We start from the raw sequence: 18,794 nt of genomic DNA on the forward strand, positions 1-18,794 counted from the left end.
ACAGATGGCATTACAGTACTGCACCCTGCGGGCGACTTATTACAGCTGCCGACAGAAGGTGTCAGGGAAAATGATACTCCATTTATCTTAAGCTGCCTCTTTGGTTCGGTATGCCTCATTTACCAAGCATATCAGGACTTGTGGCGGTGAGCAGTGAGCGGCGGCGTGTATTCATACTTATTCTATAGGGGAGAGTTATTAAAGGGTTGTCTCACTTCAGTAAGTGGCATTTATCATGTAGAGAAAGTTAATACAAGACACTTACTACTGTATTGTTATCAACCATATTGCTTCCTTTGCTGGCTGTATTTATTTTCCCATCACATTATACACTGCTCATCTCCATGGTTACAGACCACCCTGCAATCCATCAGTGGTGGTCGTGCTTGCACAATATAAGAAAAAGCACCAGCCTTTGTGCGCTCCCACGGTCCAGGCCACTAGAGAGGCTGACGCTTTCTACTATAGTGTGCAAGCACGGCCACCACTGATGGATTGCAGGGTGGTCTGTAACCATGGAAACGAGCAGTGTATAATGTGATGGAAAAATGAATCTAGCCACTAAAGGAGGCAATATGGATAATAACAATACATTAGTAAGTGCCTTGTATTAGATTTCGCTACATGATAAATGCCACTTACGTAAGTTAGACAACCCCTTTAAAGCTGGTGTAAAGGAAAACTGGCTTAGGTGCCTTTAGCAACTAATCAGATTCAACCTTTCATTTTTCAGAGCTCCTTTTGGGCCCCCATAGATCAGATATTGATGGCCTATACTGCGGACAGGTCATCAATGTTCTTCTTCTTGGTTCACCAGCAGGTGGCAGTGCAAATGGCAGAGCAATAGTTAGAGAGAATGGAACTTACCATTCCATTCAATCCCCTTTGACAGGAAGAAAAGGAACATCCCTCGGCGCAAGGAACCAACCAGAGGTAGACGGTGAATCTTCAAGAGTTTTATTGCAATGACACAACGCGTTTCGGGGAAAGGGTCCCCTTCATCAGGTGAAGAATATTGCATCATGCAATATTCTTCACCTGGTGAAGGGGACCCTTTCCCCAAAACGCGTTGTGTGATTGCAATAAAACTCTTGAAGATTCACCGTCTACCTCTGGTTGGTTCCTTGCGCCGAGGGATGTTCCCTTTCTTCCTGTCATTTTAATCCTCCGTGTGGGCCTAGGCACGCTTATCCGAGGACATCTACATCCGTGGCTGCATACCAACCTTTATATTGGGGATTAAATAATCTCCCACATGCCTACAATAGCGTTGTGCCTATAACTGCGCAACCCTGCAAGGCAAGCCTCCCAAATTGGGATTTAATCGGAATTTCCAAACGTTTTTACCCTCTCTCTTTTGTTTACACAGTAAACAACTTGCCTTTATACGTATTCAATCCCCTTTGGGCTGAAGTGGGCCAGTCCTGCTTCCTGCCGGAAGAGTGGGGCAGACGTTTCCAGTTAGTTCCAGTCTTCCCTAGACAGGGGAAGGGAGTGCAGGGACACGTCGCTGCCTGATGTGCCCATGCCAGCCAGAGCACTCTAAGCTCTGCTGGCCATGGAGGCAGAAGCTTGGAAGCCTCAGGAGCCAGGAGTTCCTTGCCTGAAACTAAGTCAGACTAAAGAGTGGAGTGCAGCATAACGAAGGAATCAAAGTTACTAAGCTACTCTGTCAGTACAGCAGAGAGAAAGAGAGAAAGCAGAGTTGAGTTTGCCTGCTAGTTCATGCTAAAACCTGCTGGAACCAAGACAAAGCCTGAAAACTGTTTGAAGAAACGTTTATAGTAAAGCTGCCATTGGACTTCATCTCAAGGTCTGGACCTCAAGTTATTCTTTCAAATCCCTCAATTATTCCCCCTATTTATTGCTTCGGAGCCAAAGCCTGGGGTCCAGTGGTATCCAGGTAGGAGCACGGTGACACACATAAAAAGACAGATAGGCCGCACTAACACCACTTGGCATTTCCTACACCTGGGACACAATAGAGGGCCCTGGGGGGGCACGCCTATTGCACTACCACTGTTTCTAAAGGCAGCTTTGTTTCTTGGGTGATGATTAAAGGGGAGGGCACTCTGCTGTAAGGGGAGGTCGGGACCCCACTGATTATATTTGATGGCATATCACTAGGATAAGATGGAATAGCCCTTGCAGAACTACATTTATAAATCTTTCCCAACATTGACAGATCACCTCTACTGATTCACACGCAACCACCATTAAAACTGGTCCTAGAATAATATTCTTGCAAATGTCGTACTCTCCTCTGTATTTGGGAGATGAGGTATCTATTTTACTGCTCCATACGCCTTTTACCACCTCCTTTGATTCAGCCAATCATCTCTGAGCTTCAGATGTCAGCAAGCCACTGTCCGGAAATACGGAAGAAGTTAGTAAAATTCTGTTCCTCTTCTGAAAAAAGGGATATTCCTCCTGTTTCACAAAATAAAGCTTTTACACTTCCTAGCTTTCAAGATGTTTTCTTTTTTTATTCACCAACGTGAATTTGACGATTTGACAACAAAATAGGCTTAAGCAGGCTAAGTGATAAAAATATTTACTGTGTTTATTTATTTAATGCACTTATATATCGCTGCTATATTCCTCAGCGCTTTACAGACATTAGCAATCTAAGTTCCCTATCAGTGTCTAAAACCGGAGTACCCGGAGGAGACCCACGCAAACACAGGGAGAACATACAAACTCCATGCAGATGTCGTCCTTGGTCAGATTCGAACCTAGGACCCCAGCGCTGCAAGGCACCAGTGCTAACCACTGAGCTACTGTACTGATTAAATATAAGGTAAAACAGACAAATCACATACAGAATAAATAATAATCACCTGGCCTGCACAATACAATATGGGGGGAACAATGTGGTGGGGGAAATCCTGTTGCCATGCTGTAGCACATTGCTGACACCACAAGAGAGGGATAGTGACCTACAACATCCTCCCTGGACGATGTTCTCAGCGGAGTTCTAGTGATTTGTCTTTGTGCAAATAGGTTTATACCTTTCAGCCCCTCCTCCTAAGGACGTCCAGTGTGCAGTTTGCATGTCTCAGAGATAATCACTCAGGAATGTAGCCTTCTCAGCACAATAGGGGTCTTTTTTATATGTTATCTAATGTGACGGTATCTTCCGTGTCACCGTCTAGCATTCCCTTCTTCCCTTGGGGTTAGCACCGCCAAGGAATCCACTGAGCAATAAATCGCTTTTATCGCTGGTATCGCCAGAATCGCTGGTATCGCCAAATAAGTCCATACATGAGCCAAAGCTGAATGCTGGAACAAGACTTTACTGGAAGCCACACAGGCATTCAGAACTACACTTTCTTTTATGCCCTGCTCCCATGCAAGGGAGACACCCACAACAAATATACATTAACCAATAACACAACGGTTACAACCCACATAGAATCCTCCCCTCGGCCTGTGATATAATTATGGTACACAATGGTTAACATAATTATCACAGGCAGGAACATGCACAATGTCTTCTGTCCTGGAGACAACCGAGGTGTAATTCAATTATCTCTCAGGACAAAGGGAAATCGCCAATACACACGGGGAGACAATGGGACAGACTACTTAAATATACAATGTCCCACCCTTTATAGTACACATAGACATTTAACATCCCAAAATGGCACGAATTAGACCAGGGGTTCAAAAGTTAGTAAACTTGGCCTTAGGGTACTTTCACACTTGCGGCTGTACTCATGGCTTTTCTGCCCAAAACCGGTCCTACGCAGTCTTTTGTCCTGGAGACAATTGAGAAGTGATTCACTTATCTCCCAGGGCAGAGGCCAGACTCCATTAGCCACATGGTAGCAAAAGACAGCAAAATACCTGAACTTATATAACTATGCAGCTATTACATAAAACAGGTACATTCAACATGGGACCGTAATCACATGGTAAGAGGCTGGCAAGTAGTCCTCTCCAAGTACTCGTGGCAAACTCAAAAGAGGGGGATTTGTCACATCTAACTATCCCTAACGTACTACCTTACAAGGAATATCATTAAAGAATATAGAAGGTGATACAGTAATGAAAGGGGACAGAACCAATCAGTACTTATTATGTAAAATACCCTTACAACAAACCTGCCTTCCAAGAGCCATAAATTACCTTTCAATCGTCGCCGTTGTACAGGGGCTTATTTTCAGCAGGACAAGATGTATTTTTTTCTAATGACACCATTGACTGTTCCATATAATGTATTAGGAAACTGTGCAACAAAATTGTAGGATTTTACTAGTTATACGACGTAAAGTCATGATTTTAGTAAGACACGGAGGCGAGTATTGCTTTTCTCTTTCTTTATTAAAATATAGCAGCAAGCACACAGGAAGAGAAAAAAGTGCCCCTGTAACCTAGGCAACCAGCCACTCCCCCGGACTAGCCGGTATAAGAGTCAGCCCCAACCCATAGTCCTCCTCTTTCTTGTAACTTCTCCTAACGAACAGGAAGAAACCAACAATCCGGAACAACGAAACTTTACTCATCGTGCCCGATCCTGGACCGCCTCAACTAGAACACGAACAGTCCTGGAGCGTCTTGTCAACAAAGAGCCAACCGCCAGACAGCGAAACCGAAGGAACAACTGGAGCTGTAAATCCTGGAGGTACAACTGGAACTGCAACTTCCGGGTGAATCAACCTAAGGCAAACGACATAAACACGGTGACTTGACACCATCCTACCAATGAAGGAATGTCTGAGGCATGCAATCGGCAGAGCAAAAGAATCACATCACCGTCCATTTATGGAAGGAAGAAAACACCAGGCATGTAATCGGCATACAGACAATGACAGCAATAACCATATATCACAAACATAGGAGTACTTACCATACCCAAGACCCAAAAAAGGGTGGGAGCAGAAAAATATATAGGGAGGGCAATACTCGCCTCCGTGTCTTACTAAAATCATGACTTTACGTCGTATAACTAGTAAAATCCTACAATTTTAGAACAGACACGGAGGCTTCGTATTGCAAGTTCAAAGCTGCATGACCACCGCAGAAAAAACATGAGGAGACGGGCGGAAATAGAAGTCCCGGAAAGTAGATTCCCGCGACCAATCAGCCGCCCTAAGGATATCCTGTAACCGAGCCCCAGAGGTCAACATGGCCGTGGCCGAAGCGCTGCGCGTGGAATGAGCCGAGAAGGTGGAAGTGTCCACCCCCGCAAGCGAAAGCACCCACTTGACCCAACGAGCCAAAGTGGTGGAAGAAACAGGGGCAAAGGGGGCGCGACAGGCCAGAAAAAGATTTGGATAGGCAGAAGAACGATGGGCTAGAGTTCTAACCTCGTACTCGCGGAGACAAGCAACCGGACACAAGTCAGGCCGGGCCGCAAACGCCGGGTAAGAGATAGTACGAGAGGAGGATTTCGTGCGCCTAGAAACCGAAAAGGACACCCCCTCGGGCGTAAAGGACCGAGCCGAAAAATCCAGAGCCTGAACGTCGGAAACCCGTCTGCAAGACACCAAGCACAGTAGGGAGACCAGTTTGGCCGAAAGGTGGCGCAAGGACAGCTCCGAGTTAGAAGGCCAGGACGAGAAAAGTGACAATACCAATGACACGTCCCAGGTAGAAGAATACTTCGGCTTAGGGGGGACGAGACAGTCGCGCGCCCTTCAAAAGCCGGCACACAAGAGGATGTTGCCCGACCGGGCGACCCCCGACCCCCTGGTGGGAAGAGGAAATGGCAGACCGATAAACGTTGATGGTCCGATAAGCCCGGCCCTCATCAAACAAGGCCGTCAAGAAACTAAGGACGGCTGACACAGGTGCTGATATGGGATCCACGTCCCTTCCCACGCACCAACCAGCCCAAGACTTCCAGGCGGAACGATATGCACGTCTAGTGCCAGGGGCCCAAGCGTTGGCCAGTAGGCGTCTAGTCGAGCCCGGAAGACCCTGGAGGTCACCGGAGATCCAGAGATCCTCCAGGCCAGCAGAGACAGGGAACCCTCCGTCATAAGCGGGTGAAGTTGACCGAGGGGGTCCAACAGCAGATCTGGAAGGGCTGGCAACAACCTGGGAACATCCACCGTCAGCTCGAGGAGCTGAGGGAACCACGCCTGAGACCTCCAAAGCGGGGTTACCAACACCAGTTCGGCCGACTGGTGCCTGACCTGAAGGAGAACTCTGGGAATGAGCGCGAAAGGGGGAAAGGCATACAGGAACCCGCTGGACCAGTCCTGGAGAAGCGCATCTACGGCCTCCGCCGCAGGATCCGGCCTCCAGCTGAAGAAACGCGGGAGCTGGGCATTGAGCCGAGACGCAAAAAGGTCGATAGACGGGGAACCCCAGAGAGAGCAGATACCGCAGAAAACCTCCACGTTGAGCTTCCAATCGCTGGAGTCCGCCCAATGACGAGAGCTCCAATCCGCCTCGGTGTTGTGGAGGCCCGGAAGGTAGTCCGCCCGGACCACCAGATTCTTGGAGAAACAGTAGTTCCAAAAATCTTTCGCCAAACGCGCTAGCAAAGCGGAACGAGTGCCGCCTAGGTGATTGACATACCTCACGGCGGACACGTTGTCCATCCGTAGGCGAATGCAAACATTCACTTTGTTGCACGTGAAACTCCGGATCGCAAAGGACCCGGCTAGCAACTCCAGGGCATTGATATGGAGGCTGGATTCCTCCAGGGACCAAAGACCCCCCGTGGATACCCCCTCGCAGTGGGCACCCCAACCGAGAAGGCTGGCATCGGAGTCCACAGTGAACTCCGGGCGAGACCCGAAAATGGCCCTGCCGTTCCAGGCCGACAGGTTGTGGATCCACCAGGAAAGCTCGTCTCGAGTCTCGACATCCAACGAGATGACATCCGCATAGGAGGCACCCCCCCGGAGGTGGGCGATCTTCAAGCGTTGAAGAGCCCGATAGTGGAGGGGTGCGGGAAAAACCGCCTGTATGGATGCAGAAAGGAGACCAATTATGCGGGCTAACTGCCGCAGGGAAACCTGAGGGCGCCACAAGGTACGTTGCAACTCCTTGCGAATGGCTCGCACCTTCTGGACCGGGAGGCTGAGAGATTCGGATTCCGAATCCACCAGGAACCCCAGGAACTCCATGCGTCTGGACGGTACCAGGCAAGACTTCTCCCAATTGATCAGAAACCCCAGTTGTGAAAGAAGATCTGTCGCCCAACGAAGGTGAGACAGGAGCAGGCTCCTGCTCCGGGCCATTAGCAGGATGTCGTCCAAATACACAATGAGACGGACACCCCTGGCCCGAAGCCAAGCCACAACCGGTCGCAGGAGTTTGGTAAAGCCCCAAGGGGCGGAGGAGAGACCAAAGGGCAGACAAGTAAAGCGCCAGGTCTCCCCGTTCCAGAGAAACCTGAGAAGGTCTCGGGAGAGGGGCGCAACCGGGACCGTAAGATACGCGTCTTGGAGGTCCAGCTTGACCATCCAATCCCCCGGCAGAAGAAGGTCCCTCAGGAGGTGGATGCCCTCCATTTTGAAATGCCTGTAGCGCACCAGAGTGTTCAGGGCTCGGAGGTTGATAACCGGACGCATCTGACCTCCCTTTTTCTCGACCAGAAAGATATTGCTTACCACTCCTGGGGAGGAGGCGAGCGCAGGTTCCACGGCTCCTTTCGTTGAAAGGGTAGAGAGCTCTTCTTGGACCAAGGCGCGGTCCGTCGCGGAAAGACTTAGCGGATGGGGGTGCGGGATGCGGTCCGGGGAGGAGATCAATTCTATCTGGAAGCCCAAGACTGTTGACAGGACCCAGCTGTCCGATGTAATGGCTTGCCAAGCAGGGAAAAAATGATGGAGTCTGCCCCCTACAGGTGGATTGAAAGAAACACGAGGAAGCGGCAGTCTTACCATACGATCGTCTTGATCCGGGAGTGCCCCTGAAACTTCTGGAGCGCCAAGGTCTTCCACGGGAGGGGAAGAAAGGGGTTGGTTGGCGCGAGTCCTGGTAGGAGGAACCTTGGTAACCCGTTGGCTGGGAGAAGGAGCCTCGGCCCCCGGTACGGGCCTGATAGGACGAACGGCCGGACAGGCGGCCCCTGACACTGCCGGCCCTGGAAGAGACCCGTCCCTGAAACACCTTCCTCATGGAGGACTGCGCCTTATCTAAGGCTGTGAAGGCACCCACATAACGACCCAGGTCTTTTATAAAAGAGTCTCCAAATAAGAGGCCCTGGGCGTCTTTGCCCGGTTCAGTTAGGGCGAGATTCGCCAATTTGGGCTCAATTTTAAAGAGTATGGCCTTGCGCCTCTCTATGGAGAGCGAGGTATTGACACTACCCGCAATACATATCGCCCGCTGTACCCAACCTCGGAGGTCTTCCGGGTCCACCTGCCTATTCTCGGCCCGCGCGGACTCCGCCAAGTCAAATAACTTAGCCAGGGGTCCAAAAATGTCAAGCAGCTTGTCTTGACAGGCCTTCAACGCAGAATCCAGTCCTTTACGCGGATTCCAGCCAAGTTTCGCAAGAAACTGCGTCATCTTGGGGTCAACGGTGGGGGTGTCACACACCTTATTAGGGACGATGGGCCTGGGGCATTCAGCTTTTAGTTTATTACGCGCCGCTTTGCTAAGCGGGCGACGGACCCAATTTTCCAGGTAACTGGAAACATGGTCTGCAGGGAGCCATTCCGCCGACCTGGGGTGGTGTAAAGCGTCAGGGTCAAAAAGCGGGTCCCCATAAGGGTCTAGAAGCGCACCTTCCTGAGCAACCGGAAGGGTGGATGAAGCGCCAGAAGGTCGTGCGGTTAGGGGCGAGGGATCCGACGGACCCGGGCCCTCAGTGTCTGTGGCGTCCCCGGAGTCAAATACGTACTCATCCTCAGCCTCCTCACTAGACCCGATTTCTGAGTCGGAGTCGCTCTCAAATTGCGCTCTGGCGCATTTCCACTGCCGCGCCCGTTCCGCCTGGCGTGGTAAGGCTCTTTTGCGTGTCTGAGGCACGCTATCCTGTGGGTGAGACGAGTCACCAGTCAAAGGGGTTCTGGAGGCCTGAGTATCTAGTTGGTCGTCGCACCTGGAGGTGGACGGGGAGGGATCAGGGGTCGCAAGTTGTGCGACCTGCGCATCACCGGAGTGGGCCCGGAGCGCCTGGGATAAAGTGTGAGAGATGGTGGCTGACATAGAGCCCATAGCCGAGGCAATGGCCTCCGCTACTGCTTTCTGGAGCAAGGATGCGGCATCAGGGGCCGGATCCATGAGGGGGGGAGATGCGGTAGGCACCCCAGAAGGTGGAATGGGCTGGGCAGCAGGAGGAGCGGTGTCCCCAGGAGAAGGGGGGTTAATCGCCGGGGAGGACATATTAAGGGTCCTAATGTGGCCACTTCACTAAGAAAAAAAAAAAAAAAAAAAAAAAACCTGACACAGCAAGGAGCAGGGTCCGCAGGGCACAGCAGGTCGCAGGCGACTGAAGCTAATGGCCGCCGAAGTCACGCGAGAGAACGGGGCAGCGAGAGGCGCGTACGGCCGAAATCTCGCGAGACTTCCGGCGCAACTGCCAGAGCCGCAGCGAGGCGCAAGATGGGGCAGGGAAGCGGCCGCAACAGGGGAGCGATTACCGGAGCGATAAGGTGGCTAGAATAAGGCAAATAAGGGATCCCCCTGGCGAAACAACGCACAGGGGGACGCCGACAAGTGAGGGAATTAAACCGCGATCCCTGTGGGAAAAATCCTTTACATGTACACATCAGAAAAAACAACAGCACACAAATCAGGTACTTATCTTCCTGTGAGCAGCAAGAAAGAGGAGGACTATGGGTTGGGGCTGACTCTTATACCGGCTAGTCCGGGGGAGTGGCTGGTTGCCTAGGTTACAGGGGCACTTTTTTCTCTTCCTGTGTGCTTGCTGCTATATTTTAATAAAGAAAGAGAAAAGCAATACGAAGCCTCCGTGTCTGTTCTAAAATTATTTGTAGGGTGGTATAGAAAAAACCCCCCACAATTTTTACCATTGTTCTTTGAGATTTGTTTTTGCGGTAAAATTAATGTTATCTTTATTCTGCAGGACACTATGCCATTTTTTTTTTATAGATTTTGTTACCTTTGGCCACTTAAAAAAAAAATATATATATACTTTGTGCCACTATATTCTCACACCCCTAACTTTTTTTTAAATATTTTTCCATCAACATTACTGTCTGAGGGGTTGTTTTATGCAGGGAATTTATTTTTTATGACATCCTAAGGCTACTTTCACACTTGCGCTAGCAGGGTCCGGCAGTCTGCCGGATCCGTACTAACGCTAGCCCATGTGTTACGCCGGAAGTCCGCTCCGGCCCCTTTCACAATAATGGGAGCAGTGAACAGAGCCCAAGCCAGTGATGAGTTGTGATGTCACTGAGCCAGCGGAAAACTGAGAAGGCCGCGGCGCTGCTGGAGCACTGCTGCCTTCTCAAACAGCTGATCAGTGGGGGTCCTGGTGATCAGCTGTTTGAGAATGGACCAAATGGCATGTTGTGATCCACTTGGGGACCTAAAAAAAAGGAAAAAAAAGTTTTAAAAAATAAAAAAAACTTGAAATGTATAAAAATTCTAATCACCCCCCTTTCCTCAAAATAAAAATACTTAAAATAAAATCAACATCATGGGCATCGCCATGTGCGAAACGCCCATACTATTAAAATATAAAAAACGTATCCAATACGGTGAATGGCGTAACGATCTGACTCACCATTTTTTAAATCACTTTACCTCATAAAAAAATAATTTGAAAAAAATAAAGTGATCAAAAAGTCATACACACCCCAACATGGTATTAACAAAAACAACAGATCGTCCCGCTAAAAATGAGGCCTCACACAGCTCTGTAGACATAACTATAAAAAGTTATGGGGATCAGAATATGGTGATGAACAGAAAAAAATTATTTTTTCAAAAGTTTTTTTTTTTTTTCCAGCATTAAAATGCAAAATAAAACTATACATACTGTATGTGGTATCGCCGTAATTGTACTGACCCGGACAATAAACATAAACTCATAAAACTGTGACAGAATTGCATTTTTTCCCCCCTAACTTCACCCTATTTAGATTTTTTTCCAGCTTTCCACTACATTGTATGCAATATTAAATGGTGCTGTTAGAAAGTACAATTTGTTCTGCAAAAAACAAGCCCCCTTATGGCTATGTGAACGGAAAAATAAAAAAGTTATGGCTCCAGGAAGGCAAGGAGCGAAAAATAAAAACGCAAAAATAGAAAATCGCTGCATCAGGAAAGGGTTAAGTAAATGACATATTTGCATATTAATGGAACTCCCATTTAATACTGGTTGTGAGGAGGAAGATATGAGAGAGAGACATAAACCACACTGCCTAGTGCCCTTCACACTGGCCATTTCCACACAGACAGTACGGTGCTATTGGATACTGACGCTCTTACGTCCAATAGGAAACAGTTTTTTAAGATCTCCGTCTAGGCAGCCAATAGCAGCTCGACAATCGGCTGTGCCTTTATATTCCGCTCTATGATTGGTCCTTTCTTGACCCGGTCTCAGGGTAAGTGACGCAAAGAGCTGTAGTTTGACAGGCGTTGTCAGCTTCGAACGTTCTGATTGGCTGCCTGTGTCTCCGCCCCTCCTTATAAGCCGGTGAAGGTGAAGGTGAGCGCTCCAGTGTGCGCTGCCCAGGTGACTGGATACCGTGGTCGCTATGGCTTCCTCCTCTTCCATCTTCGCGTCCGTCCCTCAGGCTCCCCCGGTGCTCGTGTTTAAGCTTACAGCGGACTTTCGCGCTGACTGTGACCCTCGCAAGGTCAACCTGGGAGTGGGAGGTGAGTGAGGCTCGAGCGGCCAGAGATGAGGTATGATTGGCAAGGCATGCTGGGACATGTAGTTCCACGGGTCCTGGAGAGGTGTCTATAACTAACAAGGCCTGCCCTTCTCAGCAGCCTAGTCAGCATTAAAGGGAGAGTCCATTTTCTCAAGTCCTGTCCTGCAGCTGCTTCCTTCAATTGTGACCATGTTGCAGGGGGTTTGGTCCCATCTGATGCCCCCCCCCCCCAATATATGGACACATCAGGGTGACAACTGCCCTCTCTCTGCCCTTGCTACCCCCCCCCCCCCCCCTTTACTTGGTCTTATGAATGGACTCTTTGTCCTCTGTAGGACCTTTTGCAGCTATAATTATCTATGGATGTTGCAGGGCGCAGCTGCCGTTCTCCTTTCCCTTTTTCCTCTCGTCTCCGTGTCCTTGTTCCCGTATGGGGTCGGCGATCATGCGCTAAGGCCAGCAACAGCCCATCCGGGATGGAATAGTGCCGCCTCAGCACTTGTCACATCCTGCTCACTGTGTCAGCAGAACCTAACATCAGACATGACTAATCTATTCTGGTCCAGGGACACTATCCAGGACGGTATTGCATAACCTGGTGCAGTGAGTATGAGCACTGATCACCCATCTGCACTGAAGCCGTGTGGCTCAGCGGCGTCACCTGTGCGGTGTCCTAGCAGTTGGATCTTATACCATAGATTTGCAGCCAAATTCAGTCTTTATTCAGGGAGTTCTCCGCTTTGGATGGCCTCTACTAGATAATAAGGAGATGCCAATATGTCTGCCCTGCCAGGTCCCTCAGCGATCAGCTTCAATCTGTGGGTAAACCAGTGTTCACAATCGGCGAGCTGTCTGTGTAATACGGGATGGGTCCTCCGGAGCGAGAGATGCTCTTTACAGCCGCTCTCTGCTCCGGCCAAGTGATGAGGATCCTGAATAGAAGACCCCCCCCCCCCCCCCCCAGTCGTCCTAATGCAGTAAATAAAAATGGGTTTGTAAACGGGACGGCCCCTTCTGATCCTGATCTGCACACCTGCATTAAGTCCTTTCTGCTTGCATTAGAAGGGCTGTTTCACATGAGCGAGTCCATTGTGGGAATCGTGCTCAGTGTGTGAGCGTGATCCTCTGTTCTGGACTTGCAGGAGCGCACAGCATTATACTGACTTATAATGCTGTGTGTCTCTGCTTGACCTTACTTCTACAGAATCATAATGACATAAAGCTGTCAGTGTGATCCTGTATAAGTAAAGGTCATGCAGAGGTTTGTGTGACTGCTGGGGATCATCTACTTAGGACAGCCATAAGATCTCCATCATGGTGACAGAATCCCTTAAAGGTGGTTGTCGGGGCACAAGAGATTCGTCCTGGTTCTGCATTCTTGGTTATGTCTGGAAGCTTCTGGGGCCGAATTTAAAAAATGTGTAACTGGGCCCCCCAACTACCATTAGTATTAGTGTCTTGTTTGGCTTAGAGGGCTTTGGACCCCCTCTGCACCCCTATAGAGATTATCATTTTGTTGAGCTGTGGTCGCGGTGATGGTGACGGATACGGCTGTTCCTGATGTGTCGGTTGTGTAATCCGATTCAAGGCTGCGTTGCACCATGCACGGGGCAGATCTACGTACTTTGGATCGCAGTCTGTAATAAAGCTGAGCTTTGACCTCAAAATAACAGCCTGTTTTCTGGCTCGTATTCCCTTATAACTGTGCGATGCATTTTCCTCCTCAGCTTATCGGACCGATGACTCCCAGCCCTGGGTCCTGCCAGTGGTCAAGAAGGTGGAACAGAAGATAGCCAGCGACAACACATTAAATCACGAGTACCTGCCGATCCTCGGGCTGCCAGAGTTCCGCGCCAGCTCCTCAAGGATTGCCCTGGGTGATGACAGTCCAGCCTTTAAGGAGGATCGGGTATCTGGATTTGCTTTATGATTTACTGACACGTTGCGCATGGCTGGAGTTAGGCCTTTAGGGCTCATTCAGACGGCCGTATGCTGTCTGCAAAAATGCGGATCCGTTTTTTTGCGGACAGTTCAGCGTGTTCGCAAAAAAACGGATTGTATTCAGTTTTTTTGCTGATCCATAGACTTCAATAGGGCCATGTCCTATACTTGTCAGTGAAAATCAGGACATGTCTCATTTTTTTGCTGAGCCGCGCAATGGAAGAAAATGGCCCCATAAAAGTGAATGGGACAGCATCTAATCTGAAAAAAAACGGATCTGCATTTTTGCAGACCGCATACGTCCGTCTGAATGAGCCCTTAGAGTGAGGCGGCTCCTCTGTCAGCACTGGCTGGTGATACTGCTACATACTATATGATCTATAATCAACGCTTATCACCTATTTACTGGATAGTTGATAAATGTTTTATTTCTGGCGGTCGCACTGCTGGAGCCCCCACCGATTGGGGGGATTATGTTCCCTGTTTGAGTGAAGCATTGGCTGACCATGCCCAATTGCTGCTCCATTTAAAGAGGACCTTTCACCAGAATTAAACTTCTAAAGTAACTATACAGGCATGTAGAGCGGCGCCCAGGGACCCCCCTGCACTTACTGTTATACCTGGGCGCGCTCCGTTCTCCCGTAATTGCCTCCGGTATCTTTACAGTTAGGCTCCACCCAGGGGAACCTGCCGGCGCCTCCTTCTCCCATGCTGTAGCGCTGGCCAATCACAGCGCTCAGCTCATAGCCTGAGAGAGAAAAAAGCCTCTCAGGCTATGAGCTGAGCGCTGTGATTGGCCAGCACTGCAGCATGGGAGAAGGAGGCGCCGGCAGGTTCCCCTGGGTGGAACCTAACTGGAAAGATACCGGAGGCAATTACCGGAGAACGGAGCGGCGCCCAGGTATAACAGTAAGTGCAGGGGGGTCCCTGGGCGCCGCTCTACATGCCTGTATAGTTACTTTAGAAGTTTAATTCTGGTGAAAGGTCCTCTTTAAAGGCTATAGGACTGATGTACTGTATTTCTTGTACCAAGATGAACCTAGGTTTTAGAGGAAGAAAGTAAGAAAAAAAGTTGAGACCCCCCCCCCCCCCAATCTTCATCAGGCCTCAGATCAGACCTCCATTCCTCATCAGAACCCCAGATGAGACAAAATAAATAAGTGAACTTGCCTCTCCTGCCCTGGATAGCAACGCTACTCGCAGATCTAGCAGACTCTTCCAGCAGTCACTGCTCCCTGGTCTTCTGCCACATGGTGTAACCGGACATCACATAGCGCACACTATGACCTGGCGCTTACACAGTGCGACGGGTCACAGGCAGAAAGCCAGCACAAGGAATGTGGTATTCACACCTCCCCAGTCCTACTGTGTACTAGTCAGCGCTTCCATAATGCAAATGCTCACAAGTATTCTCTTCATAAGATGCAGCGCCATTCCCCCCCCCCCCCCCCCACACTTTTGGGGGGAAAGTGTGTCTCATCAGTCTCAGACTTTGAATGGAGCAGCAGCGTGCATGCTCAGCCAATGCTTCATTCACACGTGGAACACAGGACCTCTATTCTTGTGATTGGTTAGGTTCTCGGTGGTCAGTCCCTTTATAGACTGCCAATACAGCGGTTATTAAGGGGATTTATTCCAGAGCATTGTTTTATGGCTGAGCACCCTAGAGCGGGTGCCCAGCTGTCATCTACAGAAGCAGCAAGGTGGATGAGATTTCACAAATCTCATCCAAAAGCTGCTCAAATTTTCAGCCGGAAAATGAATACATAACTTGACACGCGGTGTGGATTTTAAATCCATGTCCACTGTTTGCGGACTTCATCCTTTGCAATGCATTAATGATGCAGATTATAGATAAATACACTTGTGAAATACACCCCTTAGGGTCCATTCACACGTCCGTTGTTTCTTTCCTGATCTGTTCCGTTTTTTGCAGAACAGATCTGGACCAGATCTGTACCCATTCCTTTTCAATGGGTCCTGAAAAAAATCGGACAGCACAATGTCAGATTTTTATTTTTTTTCAGGACCTATTGAAAATGAATGGGTCCAGATCTGTTCCGCAAAAAAACTGAACAGATCAGGAAAGAAACAACGGACGTGTGAATGGACCCTTAGTGTCACAGATCCTCATCTAGTCACATACAGGAGTTTGCTAAATGCATTGTAAGGTTTAATTAAACTCGTAAAACTACAATTCGTGAGTAGGATTAAAAGAAAAAAAACATGACAAAAAACCACAATTTTTTTTACTTTCTTGTTCTTTCTTACATTACATAAAAGAAAAAACACGACCATAATAGTTTCCATGCAGTTTCCTCTGCATAAAACAAGGCATTAGATGGCAATGTCGGTGCAATAAAGAAAACGTTATGGCCACTGAAATGTGAAGAGGGGAAAGAGAAAAGTAAAAAAAACATGTCTTACCTTCCCATTGAAATAAATATGCATGATGGCACGATCCGCCTGCTTATGGTCACTTTATACACATATACATTTTCTTTCAAAAAGTAAAATCTACGCTTTAATTTCTACTTTATTATAAAAATTGTCTTTTTCATTTATTTTTTAAGGTAGGCGGTGTCCAGTCTCTGGGTGGTACCGGCGCACTACGCATCGGAGCAGAGTTTTTAAGGCGCTGGTACAATGGAAACAATAATACCGCAACCCCCATCTACATTTCAGCTCCTTCCTGGGGTGAGGATGTGTTGCACTTGTGCATATAGTGCTAGTGGACATACCAGAGTTTAGATATGGTGTGTGTGTGTGTGTGTGTGTGTATACATATATATCCATTATATTAGGTGAACTACCTAAATAAGGACCCTTTAGTGCACATGAAACGAACCTTGAGGAAGCACCACTGAGATTCTGGTTTCTGTCAGGTGCCTAATAGAAAGCTGCCTATCAGTGTAAGGCTATGTTCACACATGGTGGAATTGCTACTGATCAAAGGACTGTGCATACTTCTCAAAACCCACATGCAGAGTTTGGGACATTGTGTGATATAAACATGTTTTGGCATGGGCATCAGGTGCCTTAGACATGAGTACTTTCCCTAAACATTAAATAATTACCTGTGGCTGCCAGTTTGTCTGTTCTACCCTGGCGCTATCTGGCTTTGTGCCTTTTACTAAAAAACATCCTGTGCTTGATGATGATCACCCGTGTACAGAGACTGAAGGTAAAATGCAAAACTAAAATCGTGTTTTTGTTCTTGGTGCTGTAGCCGCATCATATGTTACACAATGTACACATGTTCCGTCTGCATGGGAGAATAATTAGGAAAAAGTGACCTTTTTCCCCCAAAAGCTATAAAATAGGAAGAAAAAAAAATAAGGGCCCCGTATATTTTGTATATCAAAAAATTGGGGTTGACTAAAACAGAATGCAGCATTATCAGAGGTGAAGTTTTGCTCTAGAGAAGAAGGCCCCAAATATGCCCGGTCATGAAAGGGTAAAGTATACTCGAGTCTTTCACCTGACATTACTACTTCTGCATCGTATCCATCTGCAATTCTTCTGCACGAATCCTCTATCCCTATAGACCCCCCGTGGTGAGAGCAGTGGGAGGTCCGGGTCTCTGGGATTGTCCTGTGATTTCTTGGTTCTCATTGCTGACGCTCGCCCTTTTCATTTCCGGCTACAGAGAACCACAACGCCGTATTTCTTGATGCCGGCTTTAAAGATATCCGAAGTTACCGTTACTGGGATGCTGCTAACCGAGGGCTTGACCTCAAGGGACTCCTGGAAGACTTAGAGGTGAGCCTGGGCTGGGTTTTTATTTTTAGGCCCCTTTCACACAAACGATCCGGATTAGGTCTGGATGCGTTCTGGAAAACTCGCACCACTTCGCAAGCAATTGCAGTCAGTTTTGTCTGAGATTGCGTTCAGTGGTTGTTTTTTATCCGCGCGGGTGAAATGCGCATTGATGTGTTTTTGATGCGCGTGATAAAAAAACAGAATGTTTACAAACAACATCTCATAGAAACCATCAGTGGAAAACGCATCGCATCTGCACTTGCTTGCGGGTGCGATGCGTTTTTCACGCAGCCACATTCTCTTCTATGGGGCCAGTGTTGCGTGAAAAACGCAGAATATAGTCCTCCCCTGCATAACGGAGACAGGACTGATCCATTTTGCAGTCCTTAGACTTCTATTATGACGGAATTCCTCTAAAGGCATTCCATTAAGTGTGTGGTGTGGGTAGAGATCCTGTGCCCGCTCCATACACAGCGGGTATCGTCTGAATATTACACCTGACGCTGTACTGCAACAGCTGGGATTTATTTCTATAATCATACTGACCTCAGAATAAAGAAGTTCAAATCTCCCCCCGTAAAGAAAATTCTAATGCAGCATTGCCGTTTTTCTTTTTTTTTCCCCATCCTCCCCCCCCCCCCCCCCCCAAATGGTGCCACTGATAAAATACAATTTGTCCTGCAGATACACTTCTTGTACCTGATCTCTCGTCTGAAGAGTCCTGAATGGGTCCTCAGATTACTCTTACAGAATTTGAAATTTTTTTTCTTCTTTTTTTTTTTTTCTTCTGCATTTATTTGAGATCGTATTACTAATGGTGTAAATCGGTTGTCACCGTGTAAACCTACTTCTTGGTTGTCTCTTGGTGATATCGCTTGTGCTGTTCCCTCCAGAATGCTCCGGAGCACTCCATCTTTGTTCTGCACGCCTGCGCACACAATCCCACTGGAACAGACCCCAAACAAGATGAGTGGAAGCAGATTGCTGATGTCATGAAGGTATGTCCTCTCAGATCTTATGTCTTTTGAGGACACTCAATGTTGATCTGTTACAATCAGGTTTAGTGATTATAGTGAACAATTGTCACATTTATGCCACAGATTTGTCTGCAGCATGTGTTTATGGATTTTGATACAAATTTGCTGCATTTTGTACCCAAAATTAGCATTTAACACCTCATTTTCTGGAGGATTCACGGTGGACAGATCTATGGTGTAAAATTAGAACTCTGTATTGTACTGTTCTTCTGATATTCCTCCTGAAAAAGTATGCATTAAGTTCACCGCTGGTCCTTACTTTACCTTTTGTCAGTGGAATTTGACCCTACAAACT

The 18,794-nt window shown here is 48.1% G+C and overlaps 1 protein-coding gene across 1 annotated transcript in view; it reads left to right on the forward strand.

Annotated features, from left to right (window-relative positions):
- The first annotated feature begins 11,551 nt into the window (after positions 1-11,551).
- The window catches only part of GOT1 (glutamic-oxaloacetic transaminase 1), a 30,043-nt gene continuing 22,800 nt past the window's right edge, over positions 11,552-18,794 (forward strand). The window contains 5 exon segments of the mRNA XM_044298619.1: positions 11,552-11,760; positions 13,487-13,668; positions 16,274-16,397; positions 17,350-17,462; positions 18,356-18,460. Of these exon segments, the coding sequence (XP_044154554.1) occupies positions 11,640-11,760; positions 13,487-13,668; positions 16,274-16,397; positions 17,350-17,462; positions 18,356-18,460 (645 nt within the window). The 5' untranslated portion in view covers positions 11,552-11,639.

The sequence above is a fragment of the Bufo gargarizans genome, chromosome 6 (genome assembly GCF_014858855.1).
Source record: "Bufo gargarizans isolate SCDJY-AF-19 chromosome 6, ASM1485885v1, whole genome shotgun sequence".
NCBI classification, from domain to species: domain Eukaryota; kingdom Metazoa; phylum Chordata; class Amphibia; order Anura; family Bufonidae; genus Bufo; species Bufo gargarizans.